This window comes from Danio rerio, chromosome 9, assembly GCF_049306965.1.
Source record: "Danio rerio strain Tuebingen ecotype United States chromosome 9, GRCz12tu, whole genome shotgun sequence".
Classification (NCBI taxonomy): Eukaryota; Metazoa; Chordata; class Actinopteri; order Cypriniformes; family Danionidae; genus Danio; species Danio rerio.
In genome coordinates this window covers 47,746,614-47,767,500 of record NC_133184.1, presented here as the reverse complement: position 1 = coordinate 47,767,500, position 20,887 = coordinate 47,746,614, and the positions used below count along the sequence as shown (strand labels likewise).

The window sequence follows — 20,887 nt, the reverse complement described above, 5'->3', positions numbered from 1 at the left end:
TGCTTTTTTTTCCAAGTCTTGGCTTGCTGTATTAAGGAGAAGGTGCATTGCATTCAGGCATTTAAATCGCTTTATGTGAATCAACTTACTTTGCATGAAAATATCGGTTTTATTGGATTGGGATTTGAACTAGTGACCTTGTCATAACTTGCTATGCACATACAAAATACCTGTTATTTAGTGGTCCTTCAGATTTATCATTCGTGGGTGTTTATTTATGCATTATTAATGCATTATGGCAAGGGTTGGGCAAAAATATATTTTAAAATAAAATACTAAATACCTTAATTTTATCTGCATCAAAATAATACAGCAGTCACAATGTGTATCAAAATAAAATACAGAATAAATATATACAATATATAAATAAATACTACAAAATATTCATAAAGGAGCCTGACATTTCTCTGCAAATCTTCCATCAATTAAACCTATTCGATCAATCCCTCGCCCGTTAAACTGACTTAGTGAAGTAAACAATGTTTGATAGTGAATATGGCCAGTAAAATTGCCATCATCTCTGTACAATGATCATTCAATCTCTTAATATTTTAAAAGGGTGTTAACTAAAGAGTTCATTTAATTGTTTTGTTCACAGAATTTTTGCTGTTGAACTCTTGAATAGTCAATTTAAAAACTGTATTAGGAGTTTTTGATTATTAAGTCTTTGTGTTTTATACGTTGTGACACCTTAAGGTTTACCTCTTCATTAAATATACAGTTTAAATGCAATTTAAAAGTGTATAATACACATGAATAACAAGCTGTAAAAATGTTTTGATCTATACTTAGTTAAATATATAACTTTATACAACAGTTCTGTCTAGTTCTTGAATCTGATTGGCTTATAGCTGTGCGATATTCTGCAAATAACAGCACACATCCAGCCTCTTCACCCTTCATCCTTGTGTATTTCTCCACCCACATACTGCAGCAAGAAGAGGACACTCTACAGTTAGAGAAATATTGCTGCTGTTGGACAATATAATGTACTTTTAGGCCTTTTTAGTCGAGAATGTAGCTGTTTAGATTGCAACCATGCAGTTTATTTATAAGGATAGTGCCTATTTTAAAGTATTTATCATTTCTGAGAGACACCGTGTTGGCGGCCATTAGCTTGTCTTTGAGCAAAGACGATTGACGACGTTCATCCACATGATGGTGACAGAGACTGCATAATAAGCCCTTAGAGAAAAATTGTGTAATTTCAAACTACATTTGAACAAATCATTATTAAACAAGTAAATGACTTTCGATCTCTCTCTTTTGTATGTTTTAGTGCTATATTTATACCATAGTAATATTGTGATCTCCCGATTGCAACAGAGAAATACTGGGAAGTAGACTGATGGCATTTCATGCTGTTCAGCTTTATAATCTTAAAATCTCAGCAAAATCACCTGTTTTGTCATCATTTTAGACATTACGCTAAAGAATCATTCAAATGCTAGCTAAAATGAAGTTAGTGAAACAGTTTCTGCTGTTCTGATTTCAGCTGCATTTGTGAATGAATGGTGGAAGAAAGTAGTTCCTCGCACAAAAGTGTTCTTGAGACTCTCAGTGTTTGATTTTCTTTTTTTATATTTGTAATTATGCCGTCAAACTGTTGTATAAACGCAATATCACACTTGTAGCACTGCGATATATACTTGGCTGTATACTCGTGTGAGATTGCTTGTATAGACACATTTTATTATTTAATTTTGCACTATTACAATAATAAAACTACTAAAAACTACTAGCTTGAGGAATAGTAAAGAAGTAAAATGACAATTAATTAGTACTTCATGATACTTGAATAGAAAAAAAAACTTAAAATGTGCTATTTTTCTCCATTAAAATAAATGCAATTCAGAAAAATTAATTCAAAATTCGATTACTGTGTAATATTTTATTGTTTTATGTTTGAAACACTTTTTTCATCATATGTGTGTGTGTTTATGTATATATATTTTATGTATTTATGTATGACTTTGTGTGTGTGTGCGTGTGTGTGTATGTGTGGCATGTGTGTGTGTGTACTAGTGTAATGTCATGACCTCAGGCAGGGCTGTTGAGAGGTACTGATAAATGGCAGGCCGTCCCGTCTGGCTGAAGTCACAGTCTTTGAGCTGAATGGTGAGAAACAGAAGGGCTCTGGACTCTTTTATGGAAATGGAACCAAATTGTTGTCTTCCTGCATCTCTAGAGCCAGAATTAGGCTGTCAGGCTGAAGATAAACTGTGCTTGTTCATTCCAACACGCTCCCCTGTCCTGCTGTGAGACCTGTGTGTCCACAACATCACTCCAATACAGACGCTTTACTGGTGGCCTTCTGGAGCTCAAGCCTGCAGTGTTTTCATGCCTTTTTCCAAGTGTGATTGTTTTAAACTACACACAGCCTTGTGATTAATCTATGGGTTGTTATTTTTAACTAAGGGATAACGTTTTTTAACTAAACCCTTTTATGAGTACGATCACATCAGTGTGATCAAAAAAAAAAATCTGATGGTTCGCGAAGAGGTGCATGTTATAAATATTTATGAATACATTTTTTTATTATTTTATTTATATTTACTTCATATTCATCATTATAAATAGTAAAGATACTAAATAAATTGCAGTTAAGCTGTGTTTTCAAAGAAATGGCATTTTTTTAGCATTAGACAATAAAATACACAAGTTCTAGCAAAACATCTCGTTTATGCTTTGTAAAATACCTACTGATGTCTATGGCACAAATTTTTTCACTAATATTTTTTTTAAATATACCTGGATGATGTGATTTAGTCAAGGAAGATGTGCACGGTTTATGTTACTGCAACATTTACTCTATTCCTCCCCAAGTTAAACAGCCACTTTCAGTTAAAGTCAGAATTATTAGCCCTCCTTTGAATTTTATTTCTTTTTAAAATATTTGAAAGCGAGGACATTTTTACAGGATGTCTGATAATTTTTTTTTTCTTCTAGAGAAAGTCTTATTTTGGCTAGTATAAAAGCAGTTTAAATAAAAAAAAAATAAAAAAAACATTTTAAGGTCAAAATTATTAATCTATTTTTTAATCAATTTTTTCGACTGTCAAGAGATCGCGATGACGTGTGCTGTAGTGCTGTCCCAATTCTTAGGGGTAAATTTTGAAGCCAAAAGCCTTTCACATTCTGTTTTAAGGGCCAAGAGGAAAAGGTACAAAAATAGAATTGGGATTGGGCCTTGATTTCCGCACCGGTGAGGCGCCACACCACTCCTCATCGCTTATTGCTGCCGACTCCCATTCAAAATGAATGACTTCCGGCTACTTTGACGCTCTTGCTGCCTTCGGTGTGAACGCACAGTAACAACTCACAAAGCGACAAGCAGTGTGGCTGTTTACACCAAACGCAACATATGGCAGTAACATTTAAATACCAGCCATTGAACTCAACTAAATGGTAAAGGCTTTTAATCTTAGTAACACATATTAACCCCCTTTTAACATTATTAATAGGCTACTGAGTGAGTGATGTTGTCGTTTTGCACTAAATAACAGTTTTCATTTTCAAACCTTCTGCTAGTTATTTCATTTTCAAGATCTGAAGTGTTAAAACTAGTATGTTTAGAAATGTGTTGAAAAAAAATCTTCCCTCCACTAAGCAGAAATTGGGGAAAGAATAAACAGGAGACTAATGATTCAGGGGGGCTAATAGTTCTGACTAACTCTACATTCATTTATTTTGGAGGAAAACGATGAATTAACATGTTGTAAATCCAGCAGCTCTAACAAGAGTCTAGCAAATTTACTCTATACCTAAAAAAATAATAAATTGCAAAGTGCAAACTGAAATTTCAGTTTCGTCCCAGAATTCCCCTACTGTTTATAGTCATGTTTTTGAGTAAAGCATAATGTAAACTAATGACATTTCTTCCAAATTTTAAATACAAATGTTTTCAAGTAGAGCTTTTTACAAAAGAAGGAAGACAAAATCGTCTGTTTATTTATTTATTTATTTTTAATATATATATATATATATATATATATATATATATATATATATATATATATATATATATATATATATATATATATATATATATAATATATATATATATATATATATATATATATATATATATATATATATATATATATAGATTTTCTTTTTTTTTTTTTTTTTTTGGGGGGTTTTCAGACATCATGTCTATGTTCGTTTTTAAACAGCACCATAACAATGTTTTAACTTCAGAAGAATTAAGAAATAACCCTGATTATCAATAACAAATGAAACATTTATTCTGATCAATCATCATTTTCTCATTTGAAAAATTGTCTATGTAATAAATTAATTAATGTAATATGTTACATTTAAATTATAAATGTAATGTATAGAATTCCATAGACTATGTGATTTTTTTTTTTTTTTGTTGTTGTTGTTAAATAATATTTATTTATTATATGCAGCTAGCTCTCTGCAACTCTTATATACTACTTGGATGGGAGACCACATAGAAAAGCTAGTTTGTTGCCGGAAGTGATGTTAGTGAGGCCAGCAGGGGGCGCTCAACCAATCAGTTGGTGTGTGCGGTCTGGTGCATTATGGCTGCCGCCGCGTCATCCAAGTGTATGCTGTACACTTGTGATGAATGAGGAGATTCCCCCATTGTGTAAAGTGCTTTGAGTGTCTCGAAAAGCGATATATAAATGTAACAGATTATTAATAAATATTTTCTGAACGAAAAATATTACATTTTGAATTGTCTGAACATAAGCATAAGTGAAACATAATGGTGATTGGTTGTGCCCTGGATATACTAGTGACTGCTGCATGCACATGTATCTGAATGACTGAATAACCTTATAATACCCTAAAATGCCCCTAGAACACTCATGTCTGTGTCTCGCATCACTTTTTTTTTTTTTTCTAAACTAAAACAAAATATTGTATCTTGCACTCTTTTTCTCTTTCATTAGCTAACCCTCTCTTTTCTCTCTTTTCCTAAATTATTTTTTTTTTTGCTTTTTGTTTATTTTTAAATGCACCACAGGCTCGTTATTCGTGACAGAGTCATCTTGGCAGAACTTGAAAAGTCTCTTGAATTGCTTAACTGCCCTTTGAGCGCTTGTGCCATTGAAAAGCTGAATTCATGACTGTGTGTGCATGTTGAGAGGGAGACCTGGTAAAACCTCTTAGTGCTGCTCAAGATTTCTTCAGACTTCCTTCTTGAAGTATTTTCTGCCTGTTGTTTCATTAACTGCTTGTTTGGTTCTCCTCCTGATGTTGCAGAGCCGCAGATATTCTTAAGATGTCTTAATATTCTCTGGGATGTTTCAAACACTTCCACTGAAATGAGTTCAGGGTTTGCAGGTGGTTTATTGGAAAGCTGTTCTTTTGATGCATGATGATGTCTTGGAGGAGAAAGACGTTTTATTGGCTGTCGGTTGAAAATATTCAAGAGAATCCTCTTTTTTTTTTTTTTTTTTCCATTTTAAAAGCCCTTTTATTATTTCAGATGCAGTGTATAGTAAAAGTCTTAATACATTCTGTAGTAAAACAGATAAAAATATATACATTTAAATACTTTTATTCATGTTTCCTGAAAAATAACATTCATGTAATTTTTTCATTCATTTATTGAATTTAGTATTTTTTTTTACAATTATTTTCATTTTCATATTTTATGAATAATTTTAAAATAAGTAAGGAATGCATTTTAAATATAAATTTATTAGAATTAAAGTTGAAGATTTGCTAAAATAGTACCACATATCTAAATTTAATTAATTATCATAAAACTCATGTTTTTATAAATAATTTTAACATATATAAAGGATGTATTTGCTAAAATAGTACGACGAATAATATTAATTATTATAAAACAAATTAAAATGTCTCTTTATGTTAGACTTGTTCTAAGTTTTTCTAAAAATAACATTTATTTATTTGTTTGTAAGTTTGTTTGTTTATTAAATATTGTTTATTTTTAATAGATTTTTAGAAATTATTTTTATTTTCATATTTTTATAAATAATTGTAAAAAATAGAAGGAATGCGCTTAAATTTTTTTTGACATTTCTAAATAAAAATTATCATAAAACTTTATTAAAATGTCTCTTTATGTCAGACTTGTAGTGTAAATGTTTTGTTTTTTGCACTTTTAGCACCTGTTGATCTCAAGAGCCTCATGAATTATTCCCATTTTCACCCGTGACCCCATTTAAGGGCTGAAGTGTTTGTGTGCGCGCGCCTGTGTGTGTGCATATATGTATTCCAAGGACACAAACAAATGTAGATAAATACAAACAATTGTGCTTTATATTTTGTTGGGAAGTCCTACTAGTTGTCAAATACTGATATTGACTACACTCGTAGATTAGCACTTCTTTATATAAATTGAATGCAATTAATCTTTCATAAGGCTACAAATGCTTTCATTTCCTGCACCTCAATGTGCTAAACTCACTGATTTATACATTTTAAACAAAATTTATTGATATGGTTTGTTATTATTATTGTTATGGACTGTTATTTATCCTGATGTAGACTGGTGAAGTTTTGTTTCTTTGGTGAAGTTTTGTTCCTCGCCGCTGTCGCCACTGACTTGCTTGGTTTTGGGACTTGACCATCGATCGATTTGCTCTTCAGTGTTTGGACCTTCAGCAGTGAAAATTAAACCACACTGAAATGAACTAAACTAAAATTCAACTCTGAGAATTGTTTCAATTTACTAGAACTTCCATATTAAGCTGCTTGTGTGTCCCAAATCATATCATTAACATTATCAAAGATTTTTAAACTAATTATTTTTTATTATTTTTATAAATTACTTTAATTATTATAAACATTTTATAACCATTCAAGATTTTTTTAAATCAAACTTTGATGCATCACTTGCTTTTGTTTGTGTCTCGGACAGCTCTACCTATTAAAGTTTATTTAAATATTAATGACTACAGAATATGGGTTGCTCTACAAATTTGCTCTATAATTTTTTTATTATTATGGCAAGAATAAAAGCAAAAAAAAAAAAACACAGTTTTTTTTATTTTATTTATTTTTCATTTTTTTATTTATTTTTTTGTCAGATTTAGCCCACTTCTCAATTGACACATTAATGTCTGGTAAGAAATAATTTATTACTTAATTATAGTTTTGTAACTATTAAATTGTTTTGAGTTCAAAATTGTAATGTGTGTATGTATATATATATATATATATATATATATATATATATATATATATATATATATATATATATATATATATATATAAACACACACATCAGTGTTAAACCTAAATAGTGGAAAAGCATTTCTGTAATTGTGTACCTAGGTCTCATTCATGCATCATACCGCTATGACATGATTATATGCTTTACTAAAAAGATCTTTAATCTAGTTTTGAACTGCAAGAGTGTGTCTGAACCTCAGACATTATCAGGAAGGCTATTCCAGACTTTAGGAGACATAAATGAGAAGGCTCGACCTCCTTTAGTAGACTTTTCTAGGTACTACCAGAGCTATTCTAGGTACTAACAGAAGTTTTGAGATCTTAAAGAGCGGGTCAGATTGTAGCATGACAGGAGGTCGGTTAGATAAAAAGGAGTTAGATTATTTAAAGAAATTTTTTGGAAGAAAGTAATATATTATTATATTAAATCCGGTACTTAACAGGCAGCCAGTGTATAAGGATAAATTTGGGGTGACATGATCATATTTTCTAGACCTTTTCTAGAATATTTTCTAGATATTTTCTTCAATTGAATTGGAGAAGCGGTAAATATGCATAATGCTTCTTCCTATTTCATTTTGGACATGTATGGGTTAAATTTGTTAGTATTGAGTCATATTGTTTTGGCTAACTTAACAATTGTATTTATTTTTTTTATTTTGTATACACTTGAAATAAAGTCTGAAGTCTGAAATAAATAGCGTGGGGTTTTATTTTGGGAAATTGGCCGAATGTTTCCTGTGAGGGTTTTGGGACTCTAGAGAGTGCTAGACTTCATACAGTATAAAAATCATTACATAAATAGAGTCCTCATAAAGTGTGTGTGTGTGTGTGTGTGTGTGTGTGTGTGTGTATGTGTGTGTGCGTGTGCGTGTGTGTGTGTGTTAATTTGCGCAGTAATTGCAGGCTGTAGGGCAGACGTGTGTGAGCATAATCAGTAGTGCCTGATGAATGGCTGTTTTCTGTCTGTTGTATTCTGGGAAAGGGCCGCTCCAGGATCCAGGTCTGTGTTTGCATTTGGTGTGTCAGAATAAGCGCTGCTTCTCGGTGTGAGTGCCGTTTGAGGTGTCAGAAGAGCCTGTGGTGTGTGTGGATCTCAGTGTGGTGTTTTCCCTGTCTCTCTGATTGCTCTTCAATCAAGCCTCTCTGTGAGAATGAGAGCAGCACAAAAGAGTGTGTTTGTGAACGCTTGGGTGTGAAGGCCTCGTGTGTATGTGAGTCTGTTTGCTGTCCACTTCAGTAAACGTCTCGCTTCTGGCTGGTTTGATTGTTGGTTGTGAGAAAACAACGTTGTGAGAGAATTTTATTAAGCTTTTCTTTTTCTTTTTTTCTGTTAACACGAGAAGACCTACAATTGAAGTCACAATGATTAGCCCTCTTGGATTTTTATTTTATTTTTTTTTTTTATATATATATTTTACAAACTATGTTTGTAGTTTGAAATTTTTCACAGTAATTCCTATAATATTTTTTTTGTATGTAGAAATTCTTTTTTGTTTTATTTCAGCTACAAAAAAACAGTTTTCAATTTATAAAAAAACATTTTAAGGTCAATATTATTAGCCCCCTAAGCAATTTTTTTTTTTTTTTGATTGTGTACAGAGCAAACCACTGTTATACCATGACTTGCCTAACTACCCTAACCTGCCTAGTTAACCTAGATAAGCGTTTAAATGTCACTTTAAGCTGAATACTAGTATACGGAAAAATATCCAGTTAAATATTATTTACTCATCATTGCAAAGATAAAATAAATCAGTTATTAGAAGTGAGTTATTAAAACCATTATGTTTAGAAATGTGTTGGAAAAAATCTGCTCTGCGTTAAACAGAAATCGGGCAAAAAAAAAATATCTAGGCTAATAATTCATAAGGGCTGTTAATTCTGACTTCAACTGTGCATAAATAAATATTGAAAATTGTTCAGTGTTAGTTAAAAAATGCTTGTGTGAGATTATTTAATTTGCATTTATCATAGTACACTATTAATCTTATTCTTCAATGTGGAAATGCACTCGTTTTCTGCGATTGTTTTAGAACTTCCGATTCAGCTGCCTATGAGAGAAAGGCTAGGAATAATATATAGCAGAAAGCTACTTGCTTTACAAGCAAGTGTTTGCATGACTACACAGACAAAGTAGAATAATACAATAAGAAAACATCAGTTTGCAACATCTAACATTTAACATCTAAAAATGAACAAAAGTGATGGAGACCGGAAGTCTTGAGCCAAAGTGAGTCAGATGGCTGCTGTAAGTGAATAATGTGACTAATCCTATTGGCCAGATTTTTATGAAAAGCTAACCTTATTATTATCTTTAAGTGCATAGAACTACTTGAAGGATTGATTTAGATCATTTGTATTGTTCATTGAAGTGTTCATTGGTAAAAAATCAAAATCAAATGAAACATTTGAAAATTCATATAAATGAAGTTATCTGCTTTTCTAATGCAATTTTTGTTTGTAATTTATTCCGCTTTATGTAATATTTACTTTTATAATACATTTCATATAAACATTTTGTATCTACATATATTTAAATGATCATTTCTTTTCTCCCATTTTTCCAAATTAAACTGCTAACTTTTAATACATTTTTTTATAATATATTTGTAAGTTGTTTATATAAAGATATATTTTATATATATCCATTACAGATTTTTTTATAAAGCCAATTTTATTTTAGTATTTGTTTATTTGTTTATTTTTCCCCAATTTCTGTTTAACAGAGAGAAGAACACATTTCTAATCATAATAGTTTTAATAACTCATCTCTAATAACTGACTAATTTTATCTTTGCCATGATGACAGTAAATAATATTTGACTAGATATTTTTCAAGACACTTCTATACAGCTTAATGTGACATTTAAAGGCTTAACTAGGTTGTTTAGGTTAACCAGACAGGATAGGATAATTAGGCAAGTTATTGTATAACGATGGTTTGTTTTGTAGACTATCGAAAAAAAATATAGCTTAATGGGGCTAATAATTTTGTCCTTAAAATGGTGTTAAAAAAATTTAAAACTGTTTTTATTCTAGCCAAAAAAAAAAAAAAAGACTTTCTCGAGAAGAAAAAAAATGATCAGACATATTGTGAAAATTATCTTGCTCTGTTAAACATAATTTGAAAAAATAAAAAAAATAAAAAATTAAAGAGGGGCTAATAATTCTGACCTTAATTGTATATATTTGAATTATAACAAATACATATATTAATTAGGTAAATAACAGGCTAAATAAATAACTTGCATCAGTAGGCTCTGATTTGTTTGTATTGTTTTTTTTTTTTATTAAACAGTGATATTGTATTTAATCAGACTTGACTGTGTTGCCAGTATCTGCTCATTCATCAGAAGTGTGTGTGTGTTTTTTGTGTATTGACAGGTTGACAGCGACACAATCTGGAATGAAGTTCACTCATCGAGTGCTGCTCGTCTGGCTGTGGGTTCAGTGGTGGATCTGGTGTTTAAAGTGGCATCAGGAGAGCTGAGGGTGGGACTAACAGTTTATGTTAACCTGTTTCTAAGTTTATTCTTAGATATTTGGGACTGATATTTGGGATAGATATTCTTATAGTGAATTAATCCTGATTAATATATATATATATATATATATATATATATATATATATATATATATATATATATATATATATCTTTTTTTTTTAATCCTCTTCCGTAGTTTATTCTGAAACTTAAATCCCAGAGTTTTCCAACTAAAATAAGGTCTGCAGCTTTTCCAGAAGTCTCAGGTTTCAAAAGCCCATGAGAAATGTGGATGCCAGGCATAACCATAGTTTTTAAATAAAAAATGTACCAGTGTAAACAAAGCTTTTAGAAGTTTAAGTTACCCATGCATCCTCTAAACTTCCTGGATGAGACCCAAATGATACAATCTACTTTTTAAGAGGACCTATTATGTCTCTTTTTTTACAAAATTTAAAATAAATGTCTGATGTACCTAGAAAGTGTATGTGAAGTTTTAGCAAAAAAAAAAATTAAATAAATAAAATATTACGGATACTTTTTATAACTCTTTGAAACCGCCTCTCTTAGGCTTTGATCCAAATTGTGCAGTTTTGGTGACTGTCGCTTTAAATTAAAATGAGATTGTGCTTCAGCCCTCTTATCGAAAGAAGGGAGACCTACAAATGCCTATGACACAACTATGAATAATAGTTAATTAACTAATGTTAAATAGTTAAATAAATAGAACTTAAAAAGTATTAATTAATTAATTTTTACTGTTAGTGGTTGGCTATATTCACACCCTGCTGCCACACAACTGTGTTTAAACACCTTATTAAAGTGATTTTTGCCTAATAGGTTCTTTTTAAAACACTGACATTCCTAAGCGTAACCTAACCCTGAGCGAGCTGCCGCCCTCCCGAAATCACAGCATAACACTGAACTGCAGCTATCATCGCTTTCATAACCCAGAAAAACACAATACACCCACTGTACATCATCCAGTGTCACCAGCTGCAAACTACACTCTCTTTCTGGATAAAATAATCATGTCCTCTGGAGTGAAGGAAGATGATAAAATCAGCTGCTGTCTGAACTGACTGAAAAAGATTAAACCAAAAATGAGAGTGTGCTGTTAATTTACTCATTAGCCTTTTCATTTCATTTCCATGCATCTATATTTAAGCGCATTTTAGATAAGCAGTGGATATTGCTTTAGTTATCTAGTTTTGTATTATTTTTAGTCATTTGGGATGCAGTGACACGCAGTCAAACACTTTGCCAAACAGATCCACTACTTCTGACGCCCATAAATTATCATAAAAGTTATTGTGCTGCAGGAATTAGGAGGTTTCCTGAAAGTGCAGCCGACGTGTAGAGAGGGGTTTGCGTCTTTAATAATCTATCACAGTTTGCGTTCATTGAAAAGTAAGAATGATTAATAAATCCATATGAAACAGTCTCTTTAAATTGATGTTGCGTCTTCGGTTTCGGGCTCAGGCGCACTTTGCGCTCACACTACAAGCGCACCGCGCCAAAACCCAATTGAACCATGCTCAGACACACCTTGTTTTGGACCCCATGAGTAAAACGGTTATTAAATCACACAGAATTAAGTTTTTTTCAAAATGTAAAAATGTCGATTGTTTCCTGTGAAGGCTGGGAGACACAAGATAAAAATTATTGCGTCTATGGGAAGTCCTCATAAAGGGTGCGTGTGTGTGTATTTTTGTGAAATATCAATAAACAAATTTGTCTAATGCCATGGGTCTATCATGGGTATTATCACAAGGAGAAGGTGACTTTGGAGGACATTACCCATGTCCTAATTTTTGAAAGTGCTTATAAATCATATAGAGTTGAAATCAGAATTATTAGCCCCCGTTTGATTTTTATTTCCTTTATTTAAAAATATTTCCCAAATGATGTTTAACAGAGCAATGAGATTTTCACATTATGTCTGATAATATTTTTTCTTCTGGAGAAAGTCTTATTTGTTTTATTGCAGCTAGAATAAAAGCAGTTATTGATTTTTTAAAAACCATTTTTGGGACAAAATTATTAGCCCCTTTAAGCTAATTTTTTTTCGATCTACAGAACAAACCATCATTATACAATAACTTGGCTAATTACCCTAACCTGCCTAGTTCATCTTATTAACCTAGTTAAGCCTTTTAATGTCACTTAAAGCTGTATAGAAGTGTCTTGAAAAATATCAAGTAAAATATTATTTACTGTCATCATGGCAAAGATGAAATAAATCTGTTATTAGAAATAAGTTTTTAAAACTATTATGCTTAGAAATGTGCTTAAACAATCTTCCCTCCATTAAACAGAAATTGGGGGAAAAAAGAGACAGGGACGCTAATAATTCACGGGGGCTAATAATTCTGACTTCAACTGTATAATTAGTTTTATTTATTTATTTTTGTAAAAATGTACATAGTTTCCTGAGTTGTGTTTTTAGGTATAGGATAATGGTAGGGCAATAGAAAATGCAATTTGCACAACATTAAAACAATGGAAACCTATGAAATGCCACCTCAATTCACAAAAACAAAATTTTTTTGTGTGTGTGTGTTTGTGTGTTGACAGAACGGTTTTGCTGTTGTGCGGCCTCCAGGACATCACGCTGAAGAAAGCACTCCCATGTACGTACTCGCCGTATCTCTGTGATCTCCAAACAAACTCCCCTCACACACACACACACACACACACACACACACACTGAGGATCATAAATCAGCGTTTTACACACAAATGAGTTCCAGCACTGCAGTGGACAGCCTGGCCAGCACAGCAGGGCTTCAGTACAGTAACGCAGCACAGTAGGCCAGTCTGATCTGCGCACTCACCCACAGCCAGACGGGGATGTAAATGTATTTTTCAGGAGTAAGGTAGACTTTGGGATGCATTTTCAGCGTCCAGCAATGAAAGGGGATTCCTGTAGCTTGGATGTAGAGTCTTGGCATTCATTCTAGGACCCTGTATTAAACAGATTCAAGTAATTATTGTATGACAAAATATGAGAGAATTTTGTTTTCTTTTCTTTTTAATTAACAACAGTATATAAAAAATAAATAAAAAACAATATGATATCACATATCAACTCAACTACTCCCCACCCCATCCCCTCCTGTCTCTTTAGAATGGGGTGTCTATAAATGGAAGATCAGTGCAAACCCAAACGCCAGAAATCATTAAATAAAATACAGCAATCAGGAGTGAGAGACCAAAAAATAGTACAGAGTAAGTTATTCATGCATTCCGACTACTGGTTTGCAGCTGGAAGGGCATCCACTGCATAAAAAATATGCAAGAGCAGTTGGCGGTTCATTCTGCTGTGGCGACCCCTGATAAATCGAGGACTAGGCCGAATTAAAGTGAATGAAGCCATTCATTCTTGGACCCAATCATTGTTTTGTGCAATAGACAATAATTTCTCTTTAATGTATGTTACTTTTTTAGTTATGAGGAACTACAGATCAGTTCTTTTTTCTGTTGTGAGTTTTTACACACAGCCTTGTTGCCATGATTTTCTATTAAGGTTTAGGTTAGGGTTTTTGGATCTCTATTCAGCTTTCAAGTGAAAAACAAATACTTGAAATTGTCTATTTATCTGTCAAAGACAAGACATCCTTTTTTAATGTTTTCCTAAGCCAGCCTTCCTATTCATCCACCCATCCATCCATCCATCCATCCACCCATCCACCCATCCATCCATCGTTCCATCCATCCATCCATCCATCCATCTTTCTATTGTTCTATCCATCCATCGTTTCATCCATCCATCCATCCATCCATCGCTCCATCCATCCATTTTTCTGCTATTTCATTTATCCATCCATGCATCCTTCCATCATTCAGTCTATCTGTCCATCCATTCCATCATTCTTTCCATCCTTTACATCCATCCCTTTTATCCATCCATCCATTCATAGATTGTTATGTTATTCTGTACATTCCTTTTTTCGTCTGTTTGTCTATGCATCCATCCATACATCCATCCATCCACATATTGTTCTGTAATTCTGTCCATCCATCCATCCATCCATCCATCCATTTATCTATTGTTCTATCCATCCATTGTTCTATCCATCCATCGCTCCATCCATTTATCCATCCATCCATCCATCCATCCATCCATCCATCCATCGCTCCATCCGTCCACTTTTCTGCTATTTCATTTATTCATCCATGCATCCTTCCATCATTCAGTCCATCCATTCCGTTATTCTTTCCATCCCTTACATCCATCCCTTCCATCCATCCATCCATCCATAGATTATGTTATTCTGTCCATTCCTTTTTTCGTCTGTTTGTTTATGCATCCATCCATCCACATATTGTTCTGTAATTCTGTTTGTCCATCCATACATCCATCCACATATTGTTCTGTTATTCTGTCTGTCCCTCCATCCATCCATCCATCCATCCATCCATCCTTTCCTTAAAAAATATATAGTAATCACTAAAAAAATTCAAGGCTTTAAACCATGGTAACAAATTTGAAAAAAAAAAAAAAACATTAATTCAACATCAACTCTGCCAACCTTTCCCCTGATTAAATCCTAAAACTCTTGAAGAAAAACTTTTCATCATTTATTTTATAAGATTTTAATGCTCTACTTTTTCCTTTATCCCTAATCTGGAAGCATTTTCTTGTATGTTTCTGACTGTACACAGTGTTCTCAGCATTCAAGCAACTTGGATGCATTGCTATTTATCTTAAAGCTTGATGGTTTATCCAAATGAATGTCAGGGATGGTTAACAGGGGACTAAATTCCCTGTAATTGCTGCGTTGTGCTGCTCTTAGAGTCTCCTCCCATCCATATTCCTCATTACGGAAAGGTTAAAGTAAACGACTGCTCCTCAAGTCTCCATGCTGAAAGGTTAAATAAAAGGATTGTTCCATCAATGCTGTGCTTTGGCTCATGCGCTCTGATGTCAAGCCAGGACGCAGTGGGTGAATTGTGTCATTAGCCAAATGAGAACATCCATCAGGCCAGGAGGTCCAATTCACAAACGGCCCTCCACGCAAGATCACACACCAGCCGACTCTCACACTCTGCTTACTTTAGAATCCTTCTATTGCTTTTTTAACTGTGCGCACATATACAGAGAACAAGATGCTACAAGAAAGGGACACTTCACTGCAAAATTTAAATCATTAGTAATTATTTGCCCATACTTCACTTGTTCCAAACTTGTTTGAGTGTCTTTTTTTCTGTTGAACACAAAGGAAGATATACTGAAGAATGTTGGAAAGCAGCAACCATTGACTTTCATTGCATGTTTTTGTTTGTGGTTGTTGTTGTTTTATCATGGAATTCAATTGCTGCTCCTTTGCAACAATCTTCGGAATATCTTGTTTTGTGTTCAGCAAAGGAAATTATTTCCTCAATTTTTTGTATCACTTGAGTCGAAGTAAACTGTGAGAACATTTTCATTTTTTGGGGAATGAACTATTCCTTTAACTTAAAGCAGTGGTCTCAAACTCACTTCCTGGAGGGCCACAGTTCTGCGCAGTTTAGCTTTAACCACCTCTAACATACACCTGCTTATCAGTCTCTAATAGTCTCGAACACCTTAATTATTTGGATCAGCTGTGTTTGATTAGGTTGGAGCAAAACTGTACAGAGCTGCGACCCTATAGGATTGGAGTTTGAGACCTATGGGTTACAGGATCACCTCTTTTTTTTTCTTAGTCAAGGGCGTCCGCAGGGTTTTAAAATGTTTTAAATGTGTTCAATTTCAAAAACTAAATGTTATAAAAGTCTTAAATTCACTGAAGTAGGGTGTTTTTAGTTCTTAAATCATTTTAAACTGGTCTTAATTTTTCAAATTTTCACTGACCCCTCTATTCACCAACAATCCATCTCAATAAAACTTTTAACAAACTCTGTTTTTTAGCTCTGTTAACCAATTTGGTTTAATTATCTTCCCTACAATAACATTTGTTTAAAAGTTCTCCATGAATATATCTATCTGGTAAGGACACTGATCTGGACAGTAGCTCATTAGTTTATTATATAGTGTTTAAATATTTCCTTCATTTTTTTAATAATAATAATAATAATAACAATATTCAATTCAATTTAATTCGTTTATTGTCATGTGCACAGTAAGGAAACACGTTTCCCTGTACAATGAAATTCTTACTTTGTCGCCCACAGTGAAGTCATACACATAACACACATCATGCACAACATAGACGTATATAAACATACACCTAAGTGATGGAAGTATAATTATGAAATGTGTGTGTATATGTGAATGTAAATCATGTATAATATTAATTGTGGAGTAATGTAAACAGGTGTAAACAAGTTATGCAAAAAAAGTGCCTAGTGCAATTGGCTTAGCAGTTGTATGCATTAATAGTGGAAACTGGCATTGGAACTGTTTATGTCCACTTGTTATCTGTTTAAAAGTCTGATAGCTGATGGGGAAGAAAGAGATCTTGAGTATAATAACAACAATAATAACAGCAATAATACTAATTATAATAATAGTTGTTAATATTAGAGTAATTTTTGAAGGATCATGTGACTCTGAAGACTCGTGTAATGAAGCTGAAGAAGTGCATATAAGTAGACTTTGCTTGTTTTTATGCTTTATCTGAAATATTTTGCTCAGATATATATATGTATTTTTTTTATTATTCAATGAGTACAAATCTTTTCCACCCGCCATTATATGTCTAAAATAGAATTCATAATGTTCTTAAAAAGTCTTAAAATTGACTTTGTGAAACCTGCAGAAAACCTTTTAGTCTTAACACTTTTGCAACTACTCCATATTTTAACAATAGAAAAAAAAACTCATGTACATCTATCTCTTATATCTCTTATATACAAGTTAAGGTAAAATGTGCAATAGTGTGGTAAAAAAAAAACTAATTTAAAGGAATAGTTCACCCCAAAAAATGGCATTTTACTCGCTAATTACTCTCTTTAGAGTGTTTCCTAACCCCACAAAAGGAGATATTTTGAAGAATGATGTAACCATTCACTTCCATAGTAGGAAAAACAAATACTGTGGAATATCTTCTTTTGTGTTCAACAGAAGAAAGAAACTCATACAGGTTTTAAAGGAAGTAATGTATAAGTAAATTATGAGAGTTTGATTTTTAAGTGAACTATTCCTTTAAAGTGAATAATACTTTGGCATCCGCTGACTCTAACACTGGTTTTGTGCTTGTTAACAATAAATATAAATGCTATAAATTTTCATGTAATAGAGAAAAAGAACACAAAAAAAAAAAACTGAAAAATACTCAATTGAAAAAATACAAACGGAAAAATCATCAGGGATATATTAAGTAATGCAACTGGAGATAGTAAATCTTCATCAACCACTTATATCACAACAGCTTAAGATGTGTGGACATTGTGGTTGATATTCCTGCTTTCTGCTTTTGTTTTTGACACAATCAACAGGGGATTTTGCTATTTCAACTCGGTCGCCATCGCAGCCAAACTCCTGCAGCAGAGACTCAACGTCAGCAAGATTCTCATCGTGGACTGGGTAAGTTCACGCTCGAGCACTTTATATGTCTTTTACTTTATTACATGAAATTATGTAATCTTCATAAGTGTGCTTTTCACTGTGCTGCTAGAGTCAAAGGATTGAATTGCACAAATAATAATCATTTTCAACAAGTCCCAACTTTTTGCTGGGGGAAAAAAAGAATTTTCAATGAATGGTCAGTGGACTGTTTGGTTAGTTAGTTAGTTAGTTAGTTAGTTAGTTAGTTAGTTAGTTAGTTAGTTAGTTAGTTAGTTAGTTAGTTAGTTAGTTAGTTAGTTAGTTATTTTTAAACATAACCAGTCACGTCACAATTTGTTTCCTGTTTAATAAATTACATTTATTTTGTTCAATAATGATATTTGGATTTGCTTTATAACAATACTATTTAATGTTATTATGAGTAGCACTAATCCTGTTTTCGTATTTATAATGATATAATAAATAAATAAATAAATATTCATAATAAATACACAAAAATAAATATTTAATCTTAATAAATACATGTAAATAAATAGTTATAAATAAATATTAATAAATTTACTACCTGGTACTGTTTAAAAAAGGAATTAATTCTAAATGCTAATGTTGTATTTTTTTGTTTTTGTTTCATTTAAATATACAAAAATATAAACACTTTCTTTTGAGATATATATATATATATATATATATATATATATATATATATATATATATATATATATATATATATAATGTTTTGTTTTCTTATATTTTGTGTTTTTAAAAAAGACGTAATGTTGTTTAATATACAGTATAATATTAATATTTATTTACATTGTATTTTAATGTTGTATTTTTGTTTTATGTAAATATATCTAAATATTAACATTTCATTTTGACATTGTATGTATTTTTGTTATTTTTTATATTTTGTGTTTTTAAAGATATGTAATGTTTTAATTTTGAGCAATATCACATGAGTAGCAGTGCATTATGGCTGTATATCGGCACCAGTGGGAGGTGTTCGTTGACTTGAGTCCGCATGCCAAGTGCCTTAGTATCCCACCAGTGACAATATAGAACCACATCGCACTGCATCGAGAGTGATATTGCGTTTATGCAACAGTTTGACAGCATAAATGTGTATATAAAAAAGAAAATCAAACACAGAAAGTCTCAAAAACCCTTTTGTATGAGGAACTACTTTCTTCCACCGTTCATACACATCTGCAGCTGACGTCAGAACAGCAGAAACAATTGCTACTTCACCAACGTCACTTTAGAGCTAGTGTTTGAATGATTCTCTAGCGTAATGTCTTAAGTGATGACAAAACAGGTGATTTTGCTCACATCTTAAGATTATAAGGCGGAACAGCATGAAATGCCATCAGTCTGGAGTTTACAATAATTAACATTGAAAAAGCCAGAACATGCGAACGCTACCAGATTGCTATGGTATAAACATAGCACAACTACAACCACATGCCCACCTAAAAATGCTTCAAAAATACATTATGTTGTCCAACAGCTGTAATATTTGTCAAACTGTAGTCCTCTGCTTGACACTCTTGTGGGCGGAGTAATACACAAGGGTGAAGAGGCTGTATGAGTGCTGATGAATACAGCTATTAACAGTATTCAGAACAGAATAGGGAATTGAAAAAAATAAGAATAAACAAACAAATAATATAGTGTTTTTTACTGTAAACATCAAGTCTAATCATATTTGTTGAAATGTAGAAATTTAGGTAAGGGATGCATTCTATATTCTCGATGCGTTTTTGTTTTGCATTCATCCAAATGAATGGCCAATTTGTGCGTGTTTTGCTTACTTAATGAAACAAGTCCCTTTAAAATAAAGCGCACAGTACATTCTGGTTAAAATAAGTGGTTTTTGAAATCATTGTAAATAAATTGATAATTTATAATTGATTATTCAGGGATTTAAAATAATGTCATTATAAAAACACATTTTATTATTAAAAAAACAACAACAACAGTATGAAAATAGTTAAATAAAACCAATAAAGTAGTTTGTGGTATGTGGAACAGTCTCGGACTCATCCGTGTCCAGCGGTGTCCTGAAATGGGTCGACACGCACAGGAAGCCGGGTGGCGTCGGGACAGACCTCTGCTGGGGTCATTAGGGTTTCTGGATGCCTCTTAAAATGCCTTTCATTTCCTCCTGTCTGTCACACGGCTCTTCTGACGGACCTGCTGGACACGGACAAGCTGATGAGCGTGACATGAAAAGAAATGAACAAAGCAATACAGCGCTCTTAAAAGCGACTCTCCTGCATCATAGACTGCTCAGAATAGATGTTTACACACTTTTTATTTCAATGCGAACACACCAGAGTGACGAAATGTCTTTCACAGCATCTGATTTTCACATTGCTTAAAGCACTAGAGGCAAAAAAAAAATGTGCCGTTTTAGATTTTACCCTTTTCATAGTGTTTTCTTTTTTTCAGTCTAATGAAAATGTACATAACACACTTTTAAGTTTTTTTTTTCTATCGCTTTTTATCAGTTTGTAGATAGCTTTATGCGAATTAGCGCATATTTAATTGGCATGTAATGCAAAAAACACAGTAGCGTTTTTCAAACCTTGACTAAAATGTATGTATATTATTAAAGAACGTTTCCTCAAAATGATTAACAGAGGGTGATTATATATATTTTTTATTGACAATATTTTTAAATTATGTGCAATAATAAAAAGAAAACGCCTACCCTAAATAAC

General features: G+C 32.4%; 1 protein-coding gene across 3 annotated transcripts in view; it reads left to right on the top strand.

Moving 5' to 3' along the window:
- hdac4 (histone deacetylase 4) overlaps positions 1-20,887 on the top strand; it is a 399,927-nt gene that overhangs the window by 321,690 nt on the left and 57,350 nt on the right. For all 3 annotated transcript variants that reach the window (XR_012385010.1, XM_005172529.6, NM_001039358.2), the window contains 3 exon segments: positions 10,570-10,677; positions 13,248-13,303; positions 18,095-18,182. Coding sequence is in view for 2 of the 3 variants with exons in the window: in XM_005172529.6 (XP_005172586.1) it covers positions 10,570-10,677; positions 13,248-13,303; positions 18,095-18,182 (252 nt within the window). In the remaining variant the exon portion in view is untranslated.